Source organism: Nansenia antarctica, assembly GCF_963989245.1.
Source record: "Nansenia antarctica genome assembly, chromosome: 1".
NCBI classification, from domain to species: Eukaryota; Metazoa; Chordata; class Actinopteri; order Argentiniformes; family Microstomatidae; genus Nansenia; species Nansenia antarctica.
Window position 1 is genome coordinate 22,751,816 of NC_137674.1, and position 24,695 is coordinate 22,776,510.

Consider the following 24,695-nt stretch of genomic DNA (forward strand, 5'->3'; position numbering starts at 1 on the left):
AGTGTGTGTGTGTGTGTGTGTGTGCCTGCAGTGTGTGCGTGGGTGTGCCTGCAGTGTGTGTGTGTGTCTGCAGTGTGTGTGTGGGTGTGCCTGTTCTGTGGAGGATGAGAGTGATGTATACATGTATATAACGTAGCTTTGTAGGCTACTTTGGTTTGTTTTCTCTGGGCGTATCAACATAAACTGAGTTCAAGCAGGACTAACTATTCTTTCTATCAAAGACATATTGCAAACTTAACTGATGTAAATAGTTGAGTGACTAGTGCTAGACTAATGTTATACACTTTGCCTAGTCAATGATCAAAAGTCATATACATTATATCTGCCTCCTTTGCTATATATGCACAGGCATTTCTATTGTTTTATAGACACAAATTGTGGTGGATATGATATTTATTACTCACTGTGAGGGTTTGTGAGAAGATGCTTCTGTATTACTTATAACAAGCGAGTTAAACCATATAGAATTAATTTAAAATAGTAAAAGTATTTTGTTGGGGTTAGGGTAAAAAAATTACGTATAGTTCTCAACTCTAACTGGTCTGTATAGAAATCATGTTGAAGCAATAGCTTTTGTTTTTCTCGTTAGATTCAAGATTTGTGGGTATTGTGTAAAGGCATACGCTCCCCGACATTTTCCGACATTTTCAAAAACAAAAACAAGATTATTGGGTTGTTGACGTTTTCAAAAAAGTGTTTTTTCGGGCCTATTCTGGCACGGTAGAACTCGCCGTGATCCAATCTCGTCTCAACAGCGTCTCAGTGAGAAACAACAAGGCGAGTCTGTCAGGAGTTTCAGTTTGTCAGCATGAGCTGCCCTTGTCTCACCCTTCACACAACACAGATGCTTCAATCTAATTGGCCCCTTTTAACCTTAAAGTTTGTGTTTTATCGAGGTTAACTGATTTATTTCAGAAGCAGACTTGGCAACCGTTTCAACTGACAGAATTTGATTTAATTAATTAGAACGACATTGTACTTGTTGTGACTTTGATGCATCTGGACTCTCTGGTGATCCTAGGTTTCTCATCCTAGGTTTCTTCCCGCTGCAACAATTAGAGGATCGTACTGCTGTAGAAATGTAGTTCCCACAGGTGTTGAGGTGTGTTGAGGTGTGTTGGGGTGTGTTGGGGTGTGTTGAGGTGTGTTGAGGTGTGTTGAGAGTGTGTTGAGGGTGTGTTGAGGGTGTGTTGAGGTGTGTTGAGGTGTGTTGGGGTGTGTTGAGGTGTGTTGAGGTGTGTTGAGAGTGTGTTGAGGGTGTGTTGAGGGTGTGTTGAGGTGTGTTGAGGGTGTGTTGAGGGTGTGTTGAGGTGTGTTGAGGGTGTGTTGAGGTGTGTTGAGGGTGTGTTGAGGTGTGTTGAGGTGTGTTGAGATGTGTTGAGGTATGTTGAGGTGTGTTGAGGTGTGTTGAGATGTGTTGAGGTGTGTTGAGGGTGTTAGTGGTGCTCAGTGTCTGGGTACAGGTTCAAGGTTACAGAGAGTACGTACCTAAACCCCTGAGGAGGTCAGGTGAAGGTCAGAGGTCAGGTGAAGGTCAGAGGTCAGGTGAAGATCACAGGAGGTCAGGTGAAGATCAGAGGTCAGATGCCAAGGTGGGGCAGGGTGCCCCCTCTGCCCCTCTGAGCATCAACCTGTGCCACTGTTGGCTCTGAGGCTCCACTCAACATAAGAGCCATTTGAAAATCAATGTGTATTACATCCATTACACCATTACACTGTACGCCCAGGACATCACGAGTCTCTTACAGACAGTCTGGTGAATATTGCTGAGTGGAATATTTATCGAGTTGTACTTTCTGTAGCTCTGCAGGACATAATGTTGTTGGACGCTTGTTTCCTGATGACTCATTCCCATGATGCTCTGCTACAGTAGCGTCTCAATGGCCCAACATGGACGCCTTCATCTATAATATATGTTTTTAGGGCATTTCTGCTTTATTGGGATAGAGACAGTAGAGATTGACAGGAAGGATGGGTGAAAGAGAGGAGGATAGAGACAGTAGAGATTGACAGGAAGGATGGGTGAAAGAGAGGAGGGATGACAAGCAGGATATGTCAATGGCCGGAATCGAACCGGAGACCCTGCGGTTACATGGCTGACGCCTTAGTGTGCTACGCCCCCCCCCCGCCTTCATCTGTATTAGAAGGGCTTCCCGTAGGAACAGGGGCAAATGCTAATACTTGAATTCCAAAACCATGATGAAACTCCCGCCACATTAGCCCAGTCGTGAGCTTAGAATTATAAGGTTCTATCTCCGTTTAGGGCAGTTCAGAGATATTGAGCGTCAACGTTTTTACATTCCATTATGTTTTGTGAGATGGAACCTTTGTATTTTATTAATTACTAACTCAAAAATGTCAACATTTTAAAAATAACACCACACAGGCATTAATAAACACCTAATGGATCACATTATGTAAAAAACAAAAATAGAACCTTATAGAACCTAACGTCAGTATCAACACCATGATGAAACTCCCGCCACATTAGCATTAGCCCTCTAGTACCCATTAATGCTCTGCATTGCTGATTGAAAGCATGCGGGGTCGCAGGTCCCATGTTCACATGATCTGTGGGGAAAATCCAATTCGGTTTCTTTTTCTGTGACTGAAATGTGATTATAAGTCTGGATACAAACAAGCTGCCCCCCAGTGAAAGGAGCTTGTGTCTTTGATAGAAAAAAGAAAGTAGGTAGGAATTTAAGCCCTGGGGCTTCGTAAATACTGGACAAGTAATCAACTTGGTTAATCAGCCAGATCCAAGGGGTAGGGTTAGGGGTCAGCGCAGGCCGGGTCAGGAGAGATAGACTATACTCTCATAGCTAGGATAGAGAGTCTATACTCTCATAGCTAGGATAGATAGTCTATACTCTCATAGCTAGGATAGATAGATAGACTATACTCTCATAGCTAGGATAGAGAGTCTATACTTTCATAGCTAGGATAGATAGATAGTCTATACTCTCATAGCTAGGATAGATAGAGAGTCTATACTCTCATAGCTAGGATAGATAGATAGTCTATACTCTCATAGCTAGGATAGATAGAGAGTCTATACTCTCATAGCTAGGATAGATAGATAGTCTATATTCTCATAGCTAGGATAGATAGTCTATACTTTCATAGCTAGGATAGAGAGTCTATACTCTCATAGCTAGGATAGATAGTCTATACTCTCATAGCTAGGATAGAGAGTCTATACTCTCCTCAGTTTTCAAAAATATTAGAAAATGTTTGGGAGTTGTTATAGACCACAAACTATGTTGGAAAACACACATAAACTACTTAAAGACTAAAATATCTAAGTCTATTGCAATAAAATATATAAGTCTATTGCAATACTGCATAAAACGAAAGACATACTTAATCCAAATTCATTACACATATTGTACCGTTCTCTAATAGTTCCATACATAACATACTGTGTGGAAGTGTGGGGAAACACATACAAAACAATCACAAATCCAATTTATTTACTACAGAAAAGAGCTATACGAATTATAAACAGAGCTGCCTATCAAGAACCAACTAACAAATTATTCATAAACACCTATGATCTCAAATTTAAAGAATTGGTGGACTTCAAAATGGCACAAGTAATGTATAAAGTAAAAAAATAAGAGGCTTCCAGACTGTATCCAGAGACTATTTCAAGTTAGACAGAGTAATTACGAACTCAGAGGAATATGTATGTTTATGAAAACAAAGATTAGAACAAATGCAAAACAAAGATGTATAACAGTTAAAGGAGTTAACTTATGGAATACTTTTGAAAAGGAAATGAAAATGTGTAGTACACTAAAAGGATTTAAAAAATTATAAAAAAATAAGATGATTAACAAGTATAAAACAGAGGTTTAAATATAGTTTTTGTTTGGTATTTTTTGAACTTCTTGTTGACATGCGTAAGTGAAATTTTGTTTGTAAAAGTTTCAATGTTTTGATTATGCATTCATGGGGGAAAAAAAACATACATGTAACAAGGGTAGGCGCAATAAGCCATGGCTTCAGCCTACACCTTTTTGGTCCTGGTGTTATGCATTGTGTCTGTGTACATTTTTTATATCTGTATTGTGAATTGTATAGGGGACCAAAATAAACATCCTCATTCTCAATCAATCAAGCTAGGATAGATAGATAGACTATACTCTCATAGCTAGGATAGATAGATAGTCTATACTCTCATAGCTAGGATAGATAGATAGTCTATACTCTCATAGCTAGGATAGAGAGTCTATACCCCTCATAGCTGTATTATAGATAGTCTATACTCTCATAGCTAGGATAGATAGTCTATACTCTCATAGCTAGGATAGATAGTCTATACTCTCATAGCTAGGATAGAGAGTCTATACTCTCATAGCTAGGATAGAGAGTCTATACTCTCATAGCTAGGATAGAGAGTCTATACTCTCATAGCTGTATTATAGATAGTCTATACTCTCATAGCTAGGATAGAGAGTCTATACTCTCATAGCTGTATTATAGATAGTCTATACTCTCATAGCTAGGATAGATAGTCTATACTCTCATAGCTAGGATAGAGAGTCTATACTCTCATAGCTGTATTATAGATAGTCTATACTCTCATAGCTAGGATAGATAGTCTATACTCTCATAGCTAGGATAGATAGTCTATACTCTCATAGCTAGGATAGAGAGTCTATACTTTCATAGCTAGGATAGAGAGTCTATACTTTCATAGCTAGGATAGATAGTCTATACTCTCATAGCTAGGATAGATAGTCTATATACTCTCATAGCTAGGATAGAGAGTCTATACTCTCATAGCTAGGATAGAGAGTCTATACTCTCATAGCTAGGATAGAGAGTCTATACTCTCATAGCTAGGATAGAGAGTCTATACTCTCATAGCTAGGATAGAGAGTCTATACTCTCATAGCTAGGATAGAGAGTCTATCCTCTCATAGCTAGGATAGAGAGTCTATACTCTCATAGCTAGGATAGAGAGTCTATACTCTCATAGCTAGGATAGATAGACTCTCATATCTGTATTAGTGGTCATGGCAGCTGGTTATGTTTACAAGAAAAGTTGCTTGAACATGATAGAGAGAAACAAAAGCTGTCATATTTGTGTTTGTGTAATATTCTCATTAGATATATAGAATTACAGTTATTAGACATATAGAATTACAGTTATTAGACATATAGAATTACAGTTATTTAGCTACTGGTACACACTGAACAAACACAACAGCTCCACTGCTAAACATGTCTTCATGAACAGGTTATGACACAGGTTATTTCATTTCAAACCTTTATTTAAAACTCGATAGGCACTGAGGTCACCCTCATTTACAGTGACGTCGAGTGTACAATAGAATAGTGATCATTAATATAGATGGGCAAACAAACAGTGAGCAAGACAGGATTAAAGGAAAAAAAAGAAAAAACTAAAAACAATTGCAATTATTAGAATACAGTTTTTGCACCAGGAGTTTAAAGGTAGAGGCAGAGGGGAGGACCTCCAACCGGAGAGTTTGCTGCAGAGTGTTCCATGTATTAGGGGCATCAATAAAAAAGGCTGTTTTACCCAGGTCTGAACGCGCATACGATTATGTATGAAGTTCAGTTATTGCGACAGCCCCAGTAGATGGTAGTCGGTTGCCTGTTCAACACCACAGCACTGCTACGGTAGATGCTAGCATGGAGAGAGGCCACACCCAAACACAATGGTGCAGTAGCCTCCGATGTGAGTCATGCTAGATTAGCACAATGAAAGGTCCCAACATTCCTGCCACTGTTTAGTTACAATCTCTCATATGCTGCACTCTGATTGACTCTAACATTTCTGAGTGGGGCAGTCCCACTCATATTTTTTATTTTATTGGACAGATACAGTGAAGACAGACAGGAAAGTAAGGAGAAGAAGGGAGAGAGGGAGGGCATGTCAGCAGGGCATGGGGCTGGATTCTAACCCATGCCGACATGGGCATATGTGTGCACTATTAGACCATGGTGCTAGACCACTGGACCACCCCAGGCCACTGTGGTGATCTTTCTGTTATTGTGGTAATAGCCTCTTGGAGTAATGTGTGTTGGTTCCTATGAAGCAGAGGAACAGCGTAGAGCAAGTGCGTACTTGCAGGGTCTGTGAGTTGGGACTTGTGTATGAAAATGTAGGAATATTTACTGACATAGCCAACTGAAAACAGGCGTACCTCAGGCTGCAACAAACAGTATAAACAACTAAATGTACGAGGTACAGTATTTAAAAGGTAGATCTGTGGTGACCCACTGTACATAGACATTCACTGGACACTATGGAGGAGGTACGGCTCCTTTAAGACGAGGAGTTGAGAGTTCAACCCAGGGGCTTACTGGGTCGTGTTTAGAGTCAGTTATACCTGTTTATACACGAGAGTTTCACATGAAGTAGTTGTTACGATATGCTGTTGCACTGTGCTACTATTACTGCTGTTCTGACATTCTAAGTTGGGAAGTAAAACGTCTGTCTCGACAACCTGTCTACCATCTCCTCATTTCTGCTCGCTCCCACAGATCGATAATTAATCGTTTTATATGTGAATTCAATTGGGTAATGTTCTTTATCAAGCCTCTGCAGCGCCCATATGACAAATATTTGATCAGGGAGTTCCTCTACTGTGAGCGCCGGTCTCTCAGGCCTGCAGATGAAGGGGAATAGAACAGGAAGCACAATGCCCTGCATCAGTCATGGGACTTTTCTTTTTTCCTTTTTGGCTTTAACACAAACATGGATTGGATTTGATGATATTTGATTTTGTACATATTGGTTTCTCACCATTCAGACAATTACAACAGTTTTTTTTATTATTATATTTTTTCTGAGTGGGGAAGTCCCACTCATATTTTTTATTTTATTGGACAGATGCAGTGAAGACAGACAGGAGAGCAAGCAGAAGAAGGGAGAGAGAGAGGGCATGTCAGCAGGGCATGGGCCGGATTCTAACCCATGCCGACATGGGCATATGTGTGCACTGTACAGTAGATCGCGGTGCTGGACCACTGGACCACCCCAGACCACATTACAACAGTTGTTATGCATACGGTAATAGACTGTGACCCTTTGAGTCCAGCAGACACTAGGTATCTTCCCTGGTGATGCCCTGCCAGGCCTGTACTGTAACCATGGTGATGCCCTGCCAGGCCTGTACTGCAGCCATCTTCTGTTGTTGTTTGTTTTGAGGTATTTTTTGCCTAAAATTGTATCATCAGGAAATGAAATGCAGGTTCAACCTGAAGATTGACTTGGCCAGTCAAGTCCACCTTGGCTGTCCACCCTGGCTGTCAAAAACTCCCTAGTTGTGGCCTGGGGTGGTCCAGTGGTCTAGCACCATGGTCTGGGGTGGTCCAGTGGTCTAACACCATGGTCTGGGGTGGTCCAGTGGTCTAGCACCATGGCCTGGGGTGGTCCAGTGGTCTAGCACCATGGCCTGGGGTGGTCCAGTGGTCTAGCACCAGGGCCTGGGGTGGTCCAGTGGTCTAGCACCAGGGCCTGGGGTGGTCCAGTGGTCTAGCACCAGGGCCTGGGGTGGTCCAGTGGTCTAGCACCATGGCCTGGGGTCGTCCAGTGGTCTAGCACCATGGCCTGGGGTGGTCCAGTGGTCTAGCACCAGGGCCTGGGGTGGTCCAGTGGTCTAGCACCATGGCCTGGGGTCGTCCAGTGGTCTAGCACCATGGCCTGGGGTGGTCCAGTGGTCTAGCACCAGGGCCTGGGGTGTTCCAGTGGTCTAGCACCATGGCCTGGGGTGGTCCAGCGGTCTAGCACCATGGCCTGGGGTGCTCCAGTGGTCTAGCACCATGGCCTAGGGTGGTCCAGTGGTCTAGCACCATGGCCTGGGGTGGTCCAGTGGTCTAGCACCATGGTCTGGGGTGGTCCAGTGGTCTAGCACCATGGTCTGGGGTGGTCCAGTGGTCTAGCACCATGGCCTGGGGTGGTCCAGTGGTCTAGCACCATGGCCTGGGGTGGTCCAGTGGTCTAGCACCATGGCCTGGGGTGGTCCAGTGGTCTAGCACCATGGCCTGGGGTGGAATCCGGCCCATGCCCTGCTGACATGCCCTCTCTCCCTCCCTTCTTCTCCTTACTTTCCTGTCTGTCTTCACTGCATCTGTCCAATACAATGAAAAATATGAGTGGGACTGCCCCACTCAGAAGAAAAATAACTTTAAAAAAAAGAATACATTCTGCTGCCCTCAGCAGTTACAGTAATCAGTTAAGACAGGTAAGTGTGTTCTAGTGACAGCTAGACATGCCCAAACCTAACACCCCCTGCACCCCTGCACCATGTTTCACAGGATCTTTCCTATCCAAACCTTCCTATCTGTCCACAAGACTTGACCTCTGACCTCTGCAGACTTTTTCGGTACTTTTTAACAAACTGTAACCTGACCTTCCTTTTTGAGGATAACCTTGCAGTGAAGTGTCTGTAGTCTGGCTGGTCTGTAGTTTAGCTGGTCTGTAGTCTGGTTGGTCTGTAGTTTAGCTGGTCTGTAGTTCAGCTGGTCTGTAGTTTAGCTGGTCTGTAGTTCAGCTGGTCTGTAGTTTAGCTGGTCTGTAGTTTAGCTGGTCTGTAGTCTGGCTGGTCTGTAGCCTGGCTGGTCTGTAGTCTGGCTGGTCTGTAGTCTGGCTGGTCTGTAGTTCAGCTGGTCTGTAGTCTGGCTGGTCTGTAGTTCAGCTGGTCTGTAATTTAGCTGGTCTGTAATTTAGCTGGTCTGTAGTTTAGCTGGTCTGTAGTTTAGCTGGTCTGTAGTCTGGCTGGTCTGTAGTCTGGCTGGTCTGTAGTTTAGCTGGTCTGTAGTTTAGCTGGTCTGTAGTTTAGCTGGTCTGTAGTCTGGCTGGTCTGTAGTTTGCTGGTCTGTAGTTCAGCTGGTCTGTAGTCTGGCTAGTCTGTAGTTTAGCTGGTCTGTAGTTCAGCTGGTCTGTACAGTAGTTTAGCTGGTCTGTAGTCTGGCTGGTCTGTAGTCTGGCTGGTCTGTAGTTTGCTGGTCTGTAGTTTAGCTGGTCTGTAGTTTGCTGGTCTGTAGTTTGCTGGTCTGTAGTTTAGCTGGTCGTATTCTGCGGATGGTCGTCATTGACGTTGATGTACAGTACAAGCCTGATCTGTGGGACAGTTGTTTGGTTGTTTGGTTGTTCTGGTTGTTTTTTCTTAATCATGGTGAGCGTTCTTTGGTCATGTGGACGGTTCCTTGGTCATGTGGACGGTTCCTTGGTCATGTGGAAGGTTCCTTGGTCATGTGGACGGTTCCTTGGTCATGTGGAAGGTTCCTTGGTCATGTGGACGGTTCCTTGGTCATGTGGAAGGTTCCTTGGTCATGTGGACGGTTCCTTGGTCATGTGTAAGGTTCCTTGGTCATGTGGAAGGTTCCTTGGTCATGTGGACGGTTCCTTGGTCATGTGGACGGTTCCTTGGTCATGTGGAAGGTTCCTTGGTCATGTGGACGGTTCCTTGGTCATGTGGACGGTTCCTTGGTCATGTGGAAGGTTCCTTGGTCATGTGGACGGTTCCTTGGTCATGTGTAAGGTTCCTTGGTCATGTGTAAGGTTCCTTGGCCGACCAGCCCGTCTGCGGTTGCTGAGGTCACCAGAGGTCACCAGTGCTTTTTTTTTCTTCCAATCTGTTGATCTCAACTTCAACCGTAGTAATTTGTTTGTTTTCAAATCCAAACTTTTGGGCCGTAGAGCCAAAAGAAGAACAAATGCGTCACTGTCCCGTTATTTACGCAGGGAGCTGTACACTCAAATCAAATCAGAGTAATTTCCCCCCTGAGATAATTAATTGGTTTGGTATCGTACTGGAATTCATTCGTACGCGACACAGTGCCTCCTGAGCAAGTGGACTTCCCTCTATGATTGCGTACAGCAGTGTGTTGTGTTTGGCGTTCTGGTAATTATGTTGACTGAACAGATTTGAAGTCGACCTTTTAAGAGACACGGAGCACACTGACAACCTGGTCAGAGGAGAACCTGAGAACCTGCTCCCTCCCCTCCCCATCACTCCTCTCACCCCTCCCCATCACTCCTCTCACCCCTCCTCATCAGAACTGCTCCCTCCCCATCACTCTCACCCCTCCCCATCACTCTCACCCCTCCTCATCACTCTCACCCCTCCTCATCACTCTCACCCCTCCCCATCACTACTCTCACCCCTCCCCATCACTCCTTTCACCCCTTCCCATCACTACTCTCACCCCTCCTCATCACTCTCACCCCTCCCCATCACTCCTCTCACCCCTCCTCATCACTCCTCTCACCCCTCCCCATCACTCTCACCCCTCCTCATCACTACTCTCAGCCCTCCCCATCACCACTCCTCTCACCCCTCCCCATCACTACTCTCACCCCTCCCCATCACTCTCACCCCTCCCCATCACTCCTCTCACCCCTCCCCATCACCACTCCTCTCACCCCTCCCCATAACTATCACCCCTCCCCATCACTCCTCTCACCCCTCCCCATCACCACTCCTCTCACCCCTCCCCATCACTCCTCTCACCCCTCCTCATCAGAACTGCTCCCTCCCCATCACCACTCCTCTCACCCCTCCTCATCACTCTCACCCCTCCCCATCACTCCTCTCACCCCTCCTCATCACTCTCACCCCTCCCCATCACTCCTCTCACCCCTCCTCATCACAACTGCTCCCTCCCCAGGCCATATATGGTTATTGATAATCTCTCAGATGAAAGCTGTGAGGCCTTGTGAAGAAGCCCCAGTGAGATGACCTCATACTGTAACCCTGTGAGACTCACGTCGGCATGTCACATCCCTTATAGGGGAACATATGGAACATATGGAATACTATTTATGAATGTGGTATATTGTGAACACTCAATTACCCTTTGCACTACTGCTGTTGACAAATCGTGACGTTAGAATTATACGGTTCTATCTCAATTTTTGTCAAAATTGAGTTTTTTACATAATCTGATCCATTAGGTGTTTATTAATGCCTGTGTGGTGGTATTTTTAAAATGTTGACATTTTTGAGTTAGTAATTCATAAAATACAAAGGTTCCATCTCACAAAACATAATGGAATGTAAAAAGTTTGACGCTCAATATATCTGAACTATATGGAGATCATTCAAGCTCACAAAATACTACCTTGCACATATCATATTTTTGCATATTGCTCCTTTAATATAGCCACTAAATACATACATCTGTACATACCATACTATACATAGCTACCATAACTTACCTCTAACTACCGTACTTTCCATACTGTACCTATCACTATCTCTATCATGTTTTTATATCATGTTTTATATCCCTTTATTTGCACTTCTGGTTAGATGCTAAACTGCATTTCGTTGTCTGGTACTTGCACTCTGCAATGAGAATAACGTTGAATCTAATCTAATCTAATCTAATTTTACATTTTCACATTAAGGAAAATCCAATCCAGTTCAGCAGGTGTCTCCAGACAATCACTTAACAGGTGATTTGCAATACAGATCTGGAACAGGACAGACTATTCCCTACAGTGTAGATCTGGAACAGGACAGGCTATTCCCTGTAGTGTAGATCTGGACACAGGACAGACTATTCCCTGCAGTGTAGATCTGGAACAGGACAGACTATTCCCTACAGTGTCGATCTGGAACAGGACAGACTATTCCCTGCAGTGTAGATCTGGGAACAGGACAGACTATTCCCTGCAGTGTAGATCTGGACACAGGACAGACTATTCCCTGCAGTGTAGATCTGGAACAGGACAGACTATTCCCTACAGTGTCGATCTGGAACAGGACAGACTATTCCCTGTAGTGTAGATCTGGAACAGAACAGACTATTCCCTGTAGTGTAGATCTGGAACAGGACAGGCTATTCCCTGCAGTGTAGATCTGGAACAGGACAGACTATTCCCTGTAGTGTAGATCTGGAACAGGACAGACTATTCCCTGTAGTGTAGATCTGGAGGCAGGACAGACTATTCCCTGTAGTGTAGATCTGGAACAGGACAGACTATTCCCTGCAGTGTAGATCTGGAACAGGACAGACTATTCCCTGTAGTGTAGATCTGGAACAGGACAGGCTATTCCCTGCAGTGTAGATCTGGACACAGGACAGACTATTCCCTGCAGTGTAGATCTGGAACAGGACAGACTATTCCCTGCAGTATAGATCTGGAACAGGACAGACTATTCCCTGTAGTGTAGATCTGGAACAGGACAGACTATTCCCTGCAGTGTAGATCTGGAACAGGACAGACTATTCCCTGCAGTGTAGATCTGGACACAGGACAGACTATTCCCTGCAGTGTAGATCTGGAACAGGACAGACTATTCCCTGCAGTGTAGATCTGGACACAGGACAGACTATTCCCTGCAGTGTAGATCTGGACACAGGACAGACTATTCCCTGTAGTGTAGATCTGGAACAGGACAGACTATTCCCTGTAGTGTAGATCTGGAGGCAGGACAGACTATTCCCTGCAGTGTAGATCTGGAACAGGACAGACTATTCCCTGCAGTGTAGATCTGGAACAGGACAGACTATTCCCTGCAGTGTAGATCTGGAACAGGACAGACTATTCCCTGTAGTGTAGATCTGGACACAGGACAGACTATTCCCTGTAGTGTAGATCTGGAACAGGATAGACTATTCCCTGTAGTGTAGATCTGGAACAGGACAGACTATTCCCTGCAGTGTAGATCTGGACACAGGACAGACTATTCCCTGTAGTGTAGATCTGGAGGCAGGACAGACTATTCCCTGCAGTGTAGATCTGGACACAGGACAGACTATTCCCTGCCCTGCATCAGTCATGCTGTTCCAGCTCCTACGTCTGTGCTGCTGGACTGGAACCCAGGAAGTGGGCAGTACCATGGACACATGCCCACTCTGGCAGTTTGCAATCAACCTGTTGGCTCAGAGGGTAGTTAGTGTGGGTGAGGCAACATTACAGGTGTACAGAGCCATACCTCCCAGGGTTAGATATCTACACCAGGTGAGTCCTCTATATATAATATCAAAACTGCTCCATGGAATTCTCTGAGATGTTTTTCTATTTCTGCCAGAATAGAAAATATTTTCAGATTTTTTTTTTCTTTCTGAGTGGGGCAGTCTCACTCATATTTTACATGTTTTATTAGACAGATACAGTGAAGACAGACAGGAAAGTAAGAAGAAGAAGGGAGAGAGAGAGGGCATGTCAGCAGGGCATGAGCCGGATTCGAACCCATGCCGACATGGTCGCATGTGTGCACTGTAGACCACGGTGGTGCTAGACCCCTGGACCACCCCAGGCCACATGTTTTCTGTTTCTGCCAGAATAGGAAATGTATGTATTGATGGGATCATTTGTACAACAGTGTTCTGATGGGGGTTGGCGTTGTGATTATATAGATGTGAGGTTTTAGATTTCACAGCGGTGTCTAGACTGCAGCGTTGTCAGAGAGAGAGCCGAGGCCACAGCAGTGAACCTGTTATCTGTGTGGTGAGGTGTTTCTGAGAGTGAATCACTTTATTTGGTTTCCGAATACACTCAGTCAGCTGAGTGTGTGTCTGTTAGTGTGTGTGCTGCAGCTTTTACCAGCATTCACATTAAGGCAATGTTAAAAGGTTGTTACTAGTACCGCATAGTGTGATAATCTATAGGCTGTCTGAAGCTTTTATCCTCATGGTTTACTGTTAAGGTAACAACACACCCAGAGGAGCTGTTCTCTCACACACACACACACACACACACACACACACACACACACACACACACACACACACACACAGCATTGTGAGACGTCACTCACTTATCATACAGGATGTCTTCCAGTAGGACACACAACAATGTCAATTCATTTCTCTTTCTTGAATGTTACGAAGTGTGTTTGTTTTCTCCACAGTCCATATGGATCATAGTTGATAACAGAACTGCAAGTAGTCATAGCAACTCATTCTTCTATCCAACAATTCACAGTGTAAAAAGTGTGTGTCGTTCCCTGAGCTCTGTACTTGCATACAATGGGAGGAATTCAATTTGGATACTTGTGATTACAGCGTGACTGTGCTTGGAAATCAGATCATTGTTGACCCAGTAGTAGATACAAGGATATGATGCAATTACAGTTGTTTCAAGTTTTATTGTTACGTCACATTACACCAGTGTAAGAGAGTAAAATTCTTAGGCTTCGGTTCCTGACATCTATAGAGAGATGGAACATGCTAGCACTGGGAAGTTCTGTGGTCATTAAAGACTCTGTAACTACAATAAAAAGTATTGACACATTTATTAGGTTTAGAATATTTTTTTCTTCTCTCAGAAATTGATACTGAGGTGGCATTGTATAACTATAACCTTTGCACTACTGATGTTTACATTACTACCGTTGCACATTCTGTATATTGCACATTGCACATGTCTCCTGACATAGCTTCTTAATACTTCTGCACATTAGATACTGTACATAGACTACCTCACTGTACATAGCTCATAACTGTATATACCTCTAAACTAAACTGATGTTTACATTACTACCTCTGCACATACTGTATATTACATAATTACCTATCACTACCTCTTGTTCTATTTATGTTGTACTCTTATCACTATTTGCACTTCTGGTTGGATGCTAAACTGCATGTCGTTGTATTGTACTTGTACTTTGCGATGACTATAAAGTTGAATCTAATCTAATCTAATCTAATGTAACTATAGCAAGGGTAAATTTACAGTGGAAAAAGGGTATCACAGTATCATTTATATGTCAGGGATGATAATAATAGCAATCACATTGATTGGGTTGATACATTATAAAATGATACTCTTTCTTTTTACCTCCAGTGTGAGGCCAGCCTCGGTGTCTGTAAGTCAGACCTGCAGATCGATACAGGTGGATCACTTAACAGGAAGCCGCTCCCTTAGGGACTTCCTGCCAGGAAGAACAGCCAGGAAGAACCCAATAATATCATGCTGGGATCCAGTGTCTCTGAACCGCCCTGCTCCGGTGGTCAGACAGGCAGGGCAGAACCAAGCGCTGTTGATTAACGCCCGTGTTCAGGTCACTGTGCTGCTCTGAGACTGTTTGGTCATTATTCATATCATGTAATCCTTATGTATCCTTATGGGGCGGCTGTGGCTCAGGAGGTAGAGGCTGGTGGAGGTAGAGGCTGTGGCTCAGGAGGTAGAGGCTGTATCTCAGGAGGTAGAGGCTGGTGGAGGTAGAGGCTCTGGCTCAGGAGGTAGAGGCTGGTGGAGGTAGAGGCTGTGGCTCAGGAGGTAAAGGCTGGTGGAGGTAGAGGCTGTGTCTCAGGAGGTAGAGGCTGTGTCTCAGGAGGTAGAGGCTGTGTCTCAGAAGGTGGAGGCTGTGTCTCAGGAGGTGGAGCCAGCGTCTAATGATCACAAGGTCAGCAGATCGGTGGTTCGAACCCTGGCTGGCCACATGTCGAAGTGTCCTTGGGCAAGACACTGAACCCCAAATTGCTCCCAGTGAGCGGGCCGGCGCCTTGCATGGCAGCTTGCCGCCATTGGTGTGTGAATGTGTGTGTGAATGGGTGAATGAGAGGCCGTTGTAAAGCGCTTTGGAATAAGGAGCTATATACTGTAAGTCAGTCTGTTTACCATTTACCATTTGTGACTGCTCCTGGTGTTTCTGGACACCTCTCGGAAATGAGAAAGACGTCAAATTCGTCTTGAAAGTTTTTTTTTTCTTTTTTTTCAGATTTTCATTTTTTTAGCTAACATTCAACTCGAAGATGTGAAGTACCCACTCGTTATTTTTCCGAACAGTTTTACGTTAATTAAATAAGTGTAATCTATAACACAATGACTTCGTTTCTTGTTGTTTGATGGGGATTCATTATCTTTGATGGGGATTTTCTGTGCTTAGTGATTTCAGGTGTAGCAACTTTCAAATACTCATGTCGTCTTCAATTTGTTTCCGATTTCAATGTATGATGCATCATTTGAAAGCTTACAATCTGTAGTTTAAGCACATGTAAAAAACAGAAAAATGACTTCGCCTACAGGTAGCCCTTTTCATTGGCCTGTGTCACATTTATGTTCATTTGAATGTTTGTGTTTCCCTGATTCCTCATTATCTGTATGAGTGTTAAGATCTGCCTTTTGAGTTGTCTTCATTGCTTTAAATTGTATGCTATTATCTATCTATCTATCTATCTATCTCTCTCTCTCTATCTAGTTATCTATCTATCTATCTCTATATATATATAGATATATAGTATAACAGTATTACTGTTTTCTTGTTTTGAACAGGAGCTGGGCGAAGGTTGAGGGGACCGGAGCAGAATGCAGAAGATGATTCAGTAAGTCTAATGACATCATAATACTGAAGCTTACATTACTGTGAAGGTAGATATGGACACATCACAATGAACTCTAGAGACTATTCGGTTGTTAAGTCTGACGTCAAACGTGACGTTTAGCCATTTCTGGGTCCAAACCAGAAAATCCCCGCACCAGAGTACCAGTGTACTACAGCGGTCGTTTTTTAGACTGGGATCTATTCATACAACAAGGGACACAGCACTTTCCCGTTTCCCCATATTGTCAGGGTCTTTGAGCCTCAGAAAAGCACTATACAAATATAATGAATTATTATTATTACTGCGGCATTTCGAAGAGAGCGCCTCAGCCAACGTTGGACCTGGAAACACGTCACGACTTAACAACCGAATAGGACTCACATCTGAATGGTTGTGTTCTGTATGTACAGCAGCAGACTAGGCAGTGTGTTTGGTGTGTTCATTACCTGTACCTTTACCTGCCAGGTGTCTGAGGAGCCGACTCAGTTCATAGAGGGGGAGAGGCCCCGCCCTCAAGGATCCTCCCCTGTGGATGAGTACCCTGAGACCGACAAATACACAGACGCTGATAAGCAGGTGAGTCGCATTGGATAAAGGCGTCTGCTAAATACTTTAATTCTGAAAAATGTAACTCATGGTGACTTGGTGCCTCGATTTATTTCAAATCACCTTTAAAAGAGCGTTGATTCAACACACATTGTGTTTACTGAAACGTTGGAAATCAGTGACACACCATTGTCACCATGTCAAGACAAAATATTGCAATGCAATGGATTCGGCGAGTTACATTTTTCTGAATAAAAGTCGGTTTGGTCGGTTGCCGACTTGTTCCCCCTTTTACCAGCTGCCGTCACAAATGCCAAAAATGTAAATGTAAATGCAAACGGTACACTTCATCTTACCCTCATTTGTCTCATTTACTCTTATTGTCAACCAGGAAGTGGTAGCCACAGCCTGGTACTTAACTTGTTATGAATTTGATCAGATGTTCTGCTTCTCTCCATGTGCTTCTCAGGGTGCAGCAGAGTTGTATGGCCCGCTCCATAAAGGCGGCGGTGGGAAGAAAGTCAGAAGGGTGGGGTTTGGGTCCTTGTTTGAGAAGCGCGGCTCTGCCAAGATGAGCCAGCTGGAGGTTAGGCATCCCTGCAGCATCTCCTGATGTTCCTCATCCTCCTGATGTTCCTCTTCCTCCTCATATTCCTCATCCTCCTCTTCCTCCTCATGCTCCTCATGTTCTCCTCATATTCCTCATGTTCCTCATCTTCCTCATGTTTTGTCTGCCTGTCTGTTTATCTGACTTTTTCGTTCGTTCGTTTCATTTGGGTTCCCTGAAAGGTGCTATATAAATTAAAGTTAATGTTTTCATCTTCTTTTCAGGAGATCCACAGCCCAGAGTGCGGACTGATCGTGAAGACAGCCAGAGAGGCGTGTGGGGAGGGTCTGGTGGTGAGCGGAGGAGGGAAGGATGGAATCTTCATCAAGGAAGTGAGGCCAGAGTCTCCAGCCTCAAAGAACCTGAGTATGAAAGAGGGTAAGGATGTTCCAGCATGTTCCAGCATGTTTCAGTGGATGGTACTTTTACAACAAGGATTTTGAAAAAAGAATATATAGATCTTTCTAGGTGTCAAAAATGTTAATTCCCAACACTTAATTCTGTCATTCAGGTGACCAGATACTCAGCGCCACTGTGTATTTTGACAATGTCACATACGAGGACGCCCTTCAGATCCTGGAACACGCCCAGCCTTACAAGATGGAGTTCTGTCTGAAACGCAAGCCGCCAGAGACAGCCACCCTGGAGAGTGAACCAACCCTGGAGTCTGAAACCACCCAGGTAATTATCATTGTTGTCTCTCCTCATTTCTACAGTAAGGTTGTCAACTTTCTCACTTACAAATACGGAACAAAAGATGGCACCCACTGCACGGGGGTGGTTTGCAGGAATTGGCACATTTACACTGTACGTATGCATGAGGGGGCCTGTGATTGGGTGAATATATGGGGGGAGGACAAGGGAGGTCTCGTATATTCATCCAGCACAAAATACGGGACATCCCGGCTAATACGGGACAGTTGGCCTTGCATGGTAGCTTGTCTCCATTGGTGTATGAATGTGTGTGTGAATGGGTGAATGAGAGGCCATTGTAAAGCGCTTTGGAATAAGGCGCTATATAAGTCAGTCCATTTAGCATTTAGTCTAGCATTGACACTTTATTGTTTGTTGTCTACCAGGGGGAAGAGTGTTCCTCTCCGGAGATGAGGGGGAAGGGAAAGACCAAGAGACACGGCGACGCTCGGATCTCCTGGCCCAAATTCCCGTCTTTTGGCAAAGGTCGAAAGTCTCGCTTCAAGAGATCTCACAGCAGCTCTGAGGCAGACGAGCAGAGGAAGCTGGAGCTGAGCCCCACGACCAGCGACACGGAGTCACCAATCAAATCTCAGGAGGCTGTCAAGGCCAAGACCAAGAGGCACAGGATTAAGATCTCAGGCCTGAAGATCAAGGGCCGCAAGAGCAAGTCTGTCGACCAGCCAGACGAGGACGCAGAGGCGCCAACAACAGGACCTGTGGAGGGTATGGAAAAGCAACAGCCTGAAGATGCAACAAACGTCCACTCACCTGAGGGTGTAGAGAGCACATCAGGGGAAACGCCTCAGGTATACGTGTTAGATACAACAGAACAACTTGTATCCATCACGACAAAGAATGACTACACTGACCTGACAGGCTCTGGAACCACACAACAACATCACAAGGTAGAACTCATCAGTTTGGACACAAGTTTGAAAACCACAGACATAACAATCGCTCTTGCGAACCAAGAAATTGCCTCTGTCGAAAAATCTCCAGAGGGAAAGAAGAAGAAGAAGAAAGAGAGGTCAGAATTAAAGTTTAAGATTAAGGGAAAGGAAAAAGCAGACGGAAGTCCAAAGAGCAAATCCAAACACAAGCAAGACGTGACAGTAAAAGCCTCCCCCAAAAGAATGAAGACACCAGGAGCAAGTGTCAGAATATCTGACCCGTTCGCATATGAAGAGGTGAGTCACACTGTTGTATCACACACTGACCAAGAGGGGCACCAACTCCTAAATGACATCAACGCTCCATTGCTCTCCATTACCCCTGTGATGGCAGACACGGAAATGAACATCCCAAAAGTAGACCTTTCCCTTGACATGTCAGACGTTGGACTTCTCAGGAAATCTCCTCAGATTGGCAAAGAAAAAGTGTGCGGTTTGCTTCCCAGCACCGCAGAAGTGGCTACTGGTGTCGTAATGGAACCTGCTATGGATATTACGGACTCACACGTGGAAATACAACCTACAAAAATATCTACAGAGGCTAACGTTGAACTCAGCAGGAAGACCACTCCCACCAAGTACAAACTGCCGAAGATCCCTGCTGACATCGTTAGTGATGTAACCATAATAAAGACAGATGTGAATGTTGTAAAAAGCAAAACGGACGAGCTCCTAAAAACTCAACTTCCCAAACGTGAAGATATTGAGATACCAGGCATGGAAGATGTATCATCAACTGGTACAAAGACCCAAGTGTACAAACTGCCGAAAGTAGCGTTCACTGATCCTATCGAGGATGAAATCCAGGCTCAAACCGTACAAGGTACAATTGATGTTGACCGTGTCAGAGAGGCTGTTGCCAAATTGCCAGGGTACAAACTGCCAAAGCTTGACACTTCAGGCCTGCCTCCTCACAGAGAAATCACAAAGATAGACGTGAATGCAAAAATAATACACAAGTCTGACATAAGTGCCTCCCCAGAAATGTTGAGTAGGACCACAGTTACCACAATCAAACTGCCAAAGAATCAGTTTCCTGATCTAGGTACTCATGACCCTATTACTGTGACACATGTAGAAGATGGAGCTACAAACTTCACCAAAATCCTTAAACGGGAAGACCTAGAGATACCTGGAATGGAAGCCATAAAACGAACAGGACATTCTCAGATACCACACATTGAGCTGCAAAATGTTGAAGTCTGTGAGACTGGTGAAAGAGAACTCTCACAAGGCACCTTATCTCCATTCGCATCTAATTATCTACCTCAGGTAACAACGCCCTTACTATCTTCCAAAGATGAACAAAAAGCTGTTATTGATAACCAAAAATCATGTGACAACATTGATGACAACCTTATGGGATCTATTGACAAGGGGATTTTGGAACCTGAAACTAGCACTAAAGGGTCAGATCAGCGGTCAAAGAAAGGAAAGATTGGCTTTGGAATCGCAAAACCGGATATAAGATTCCCAGACATTGGGATAGACATCTCTATGAAAAAAGCAGATATTAAGGACACTGACATGAACATGCCAGAGGCTGAAATTAATCTCAAAGCCCCTGAGGTTGATGTCAGCCTTCCAAAGGTGGATATTTCTCTTCCAAAAGGAAAAGTGGAGGTCAAAGAGCCAGAGGTGGAAATGAAAGGAGCAAAGAGTCAAATTGAAGTGAAAGATATTGAACTTGAGGGACAAGGAAGTAAGTTCAAACTACCAAAATTTGGAAAAAAGCCAAAAGTAAAAGGACCTGAAATTGGTTTAGGTATGTCAAAGACAGATGTAGATGTTACATTACCAGAAGCCAAAGGAGACGTCCAACTAGCTGATATTGATGTAATAGCACCATCTAGTGGAGTTACATTACGAGACAAGGCTTCTAAAGATATTGATGTGAAAGGGAAAAAGCTACGGATTTCATTTCCCAACATTGGATTTACCAAACCAGATGTCGAAGTCCCTGAGGTTGATGTCAGCCTCCCGAAGGTGGATATTTCACTTCCAGGGGGAAACGTGGAAGTCAGAGAGCCAGAGATGGGAATTAAAACGTCTGGTGAAGTTACATTACGGGAGAGAGCTTCTAAAGATATTGATGTAAAAGTGAAAAAGCAACGGATTTCATTTCCCAACATTGGATTTACCAAACCAGAGGTTGAAGTCCCTGAGGTTGATGTCAGTCTCCCAAAAGTGGATATTTCACTTCCAAACGTGGAAGTCAGAGAGCCAGAGATGGGAATTAAAACTCCTGAGAGTCGGGTTGAAGTAAAGGATATTGAACCTGAGATACAAGGAAGTAAGTTTAAACTACCAACATTTGGAATTTCGCTACCTAAAGTCAAAGTTCCAGAAATTGATTTAAGCATGTCAAAGACAGACGTAGATGTCCCATTACCAGAGGCCAAAGCAGAGGTCAAAATACCTGATCCTGCTGCCATAGCACACACTGGGGAAGTTGCAATACCTGAGGGAGCTACTACAAATATTGATGTGAAAATGAAAAAGCCACAGATGTCATTCCCTAAATTTGGATTTTCCAAACCAGATGTCAAAGCCCCTGAAGTAGATGTCGGCCTCCCAAAGGTGGATATTTCTCTTCCAGAGGGAAAAGTGGAGGTCAAAGAGCCAGAAGTGGAAATTAAAGCTCCAGATACTCAAGTTGAGGTGAAAGATGTTGTCGGCTCCCCCACAAAATTCAAAATGCCAACATTAAAATTCCCTAAATTTGGTGCAACAACTCCCAATGTCACAGTAGAAGGATCTGACGTTAAGAAGGACGTCAAAGTTTGTGGAGCTGAAATAGCAAGACCGACACTAACAATATCAGGAGAAGCACCTGCAGTTGACATACAAGAAGCCAGTGTTAACTTTGGAGGCCCATCTATAGATGTGGACAGGAAGAGTAAAGGGGTTGAACTTGAGGGACAAGGAAGTAAGTTTAAACTACCAACATTTGGAGTCTCACTGCCAAAGGTAAAAGGTCCTGAAATTGATTTAAGTAGGTCAAAGACAGATGTTGATGTCAGCCTCCCAAAGGTGGATATTTCTCTTCCAGAGGGAAAAGTCGAGGTCAAAGAGCCAGAAGTGGAAATTAAAGCTCCAGAGACTCAAGTTGAAGTGAAAGATGTTGTCGGCTCCCCCACAAGATTCAAAATGCCATCTTTAAAATTCCCTAAATTTGGTGCAACAACTCCCAATGTCACAGTAGAAGTACCTGACGTGAATAAGGACATTAAGGTTCATGGAGCTGAAATAACAGGACCCAAACTAACAATATCAGGAGAAGCACCTGCAGTTCACGTAACAGAGCCCAGTATTAAGATTGAAGGTCCATCTATAGATGTGGACATGAAGAGCAAAGGAGCTGAACTTGAGGGACAAGGAAGTAAATTTAAACTACCGAAATTTGGAATGTCAATGCCAAAAATAAAAGGACCTGAAATTGATGTAAGCATGTCAAAGACAGATGTTGATGTCACACTACCAGAAGCCAAAGGAGATGTCCAAATGCCTGATGTTGAACTCAAAGAACCCTCTATTGAAGTTAAAATACCAGAGGCGGCTGCTACAGATATTGATGTGACAATGAAAAAGCCACGGATGTCATTCCCTAAATTTGGATTTTCCAAACCAGAGGTCAAAGCCCCTGAAGTAGATGTCAGCCTCCCAAAGGTGGATATTTCTCTTCCAGAGGGAAAGGTCGAGGTCAAAGAACCAGAAGTGGAAATGAAAGCTCCAGATACTCAAGTTGAAGTGAAAGATCTTGTCGTCTCACCCACAAGATTCAAAATGCCATCTTTAAAATTCCCTAAATTTGGTGCAACAACTCCCAATGTCACAGTAGAAGTACCTGATGTGAACAAGGACATTAAGGTTCATGGAGCTGAAATAACAGGACCCAAACTAACAATATCAGGAGAAGCACCTGCAGTTGACATACAAGAGCTCAATGTTGACGTCAAAGGTCCATCTGTAGATGTGGACATGAAGAGTAAAGGAGCTGAACTTGAGGGACAAGGAAGTAAGTTTAAACTTCCAAAATTTGGAATGTCAATGCCAAAAATAAAAGGACCTGAAATTGATTTAAGTAGGTCAAAGACAGATGTAGATGTCACACTACCAGAAGCCAAAGCAGAAGTCCAGCTTCCAAATGTTGAACCCAGAGAGCTGTCTGCTGGAGTTGAAATACCAGAGGCTACAGATATTGATGTGACAATGAAAAAGCCAAAGATATCATTCCTTAAATTTGGATTTTCGAAACAGGAGGTCAAAGCCCCTGAAGTAGATGTCAGCCTCACAAAGGTGGATATTTCTCTTCCAGAGGGAAAGGTCGAGGTCAAAGAGCCAGAAGTGGAAATTAAAACTCCAGAGACTCAAGTTGAAGTGAAAGATGTTTTCGGTTCACCCACAAGGTTCAAAATGCCATCTTTAAAATTCCCTAAATTTGGTGCCACGGCAGAAATAACAGATGTCACATTACCAGAAGCCAAAGGAGATGTCCAAATACCTGACGTTGAAGTTAAAGAACCCTCTATTGAAGTTAAAATACCAGAGGCGGCTGCTACAGATATTGATGTGACCATGAAAAAGCCACGGATGTCATTCCCTAAATTTGGGTTTTCCAAACCAGAGGTCAAAGCCCCTGAAGTAGATGTCAGCCTCCCAAAGGTGGATATTTCTCTTCCAGAGGGAAAGGTCGAGGTCAAAGAACCAGAAGTGGAAATGAAAGCTCCAGATACTCAAGTTGAAGTGAAAGATCTTGTCGGCTCACCCACAAGATTCAAAATGCCATCTTTAAAATTCCCTAAATTTGGTGCAACAACTCCCAATGTCACAGTAGAAGTACCTGATGTGAACAAGGACATTAAGGTTCATGGAGCTGAAATAACAGGACCCAAACTAACAATATCAGGAGAAGCACCTGCAGTTGACATACAAGAGCTCAATGTTGACGTCAAAGGTCCATCTGTAGATGTGGACATGAAGAGTAAAGGAGCTGAACTTGAGGGACAAGGAAGTAAGTTTAAACTTCCAAAATTTGGAATGTCAATGCCAAAAATAAAAGGACCTGAAATTGATTTAAGTAGGTCAAAGACAGATGTAGATGTCACACTACCAGAAGCCAAAGCAGAAGTCCAGCTTCCAAATGTTGAACCCAGAGAGCTGTCTGCTGGAGTTGAAATACCAGAGGCTACAGATATTGATGTGACAATGAAAAAGCCAAAGATATCATTCCTTAAATTTGGATTTTCGAAACAGGAGGTCAAAGCCCCTGAAGTAGATGTCAGCCTCACAAAGGTGGATATTTCTCTTCCAGAGGGAAAGGTCGAGGTCAAAGAGCCAGAAGTGGAAATTAAAACTCCAGAGACTCAAGTTGAAGTGAAAGATGTTTTCGGTTCACCCACAAGGTTCAAAATGCCATCTTTAAAATTCCCTAAATTTGGTGCCACGGCAGAAATAACAGATGTCACATTACCAGAAGCCAAAGGAGATGTCCAAATACCTGACGTTGAAGTTAAAGAACCCTCTATTGAAGTTAAAATACCAGAGGCGGCTGCTACAGATATTGATGTGACCATGAAAAAGCCACGGATGTCATTCCCTAAATTTGGGTTTTCCAAACCAGAGGTCAA

At 43.8% G+C, this 24,695-nt stretch overlaps 1 protein-coding gene across 1 annotated transcript in view; it reads left to right on the plus strand.

Moving 5' to 3' along the window:
* LOC308165560 (uncharacterized protein) overlaps positions 1–24,445 on the plus strand; it is a gene marked incomplete at both ends in the record, with an annotated part of 24,791 nt that extends 346 nt beyond the window's left edge. The window contains 8 exons of the mRNA XM_080539710.1: positions 16,217–16,266; positions 16,732–16,842; positions 17,282–17,398; positions 17,644–17,797; positions 17,931–18,100; positions 18,499–18,838; positions 21,950–23,730; positions 24,380–24,445. Coding sequence (XP_080395836.1) covers positions 16,217–16,266; positions 16,732–16,842; positions 17,282–17,398; positions 17,644–17,797; positions 17,931–18,100; positions 18,499–18,838; positions 21,950–23,730; positions 24,380–24,445 — 2,789 coding nt within the window. The remainder of the gene's footprint in view (positions 1–16,216; positions 16,267–16,731; positions 16,843–17,281; positions 17,399–17,643; positions 17,798–17,930; positions 18,101–18,498; positions 18,839–21,949; positions 23,731–24,379) is intronic.
* Between the last annotated feature and the right edge of the window lie 250 nt (positions 24,446–24,695).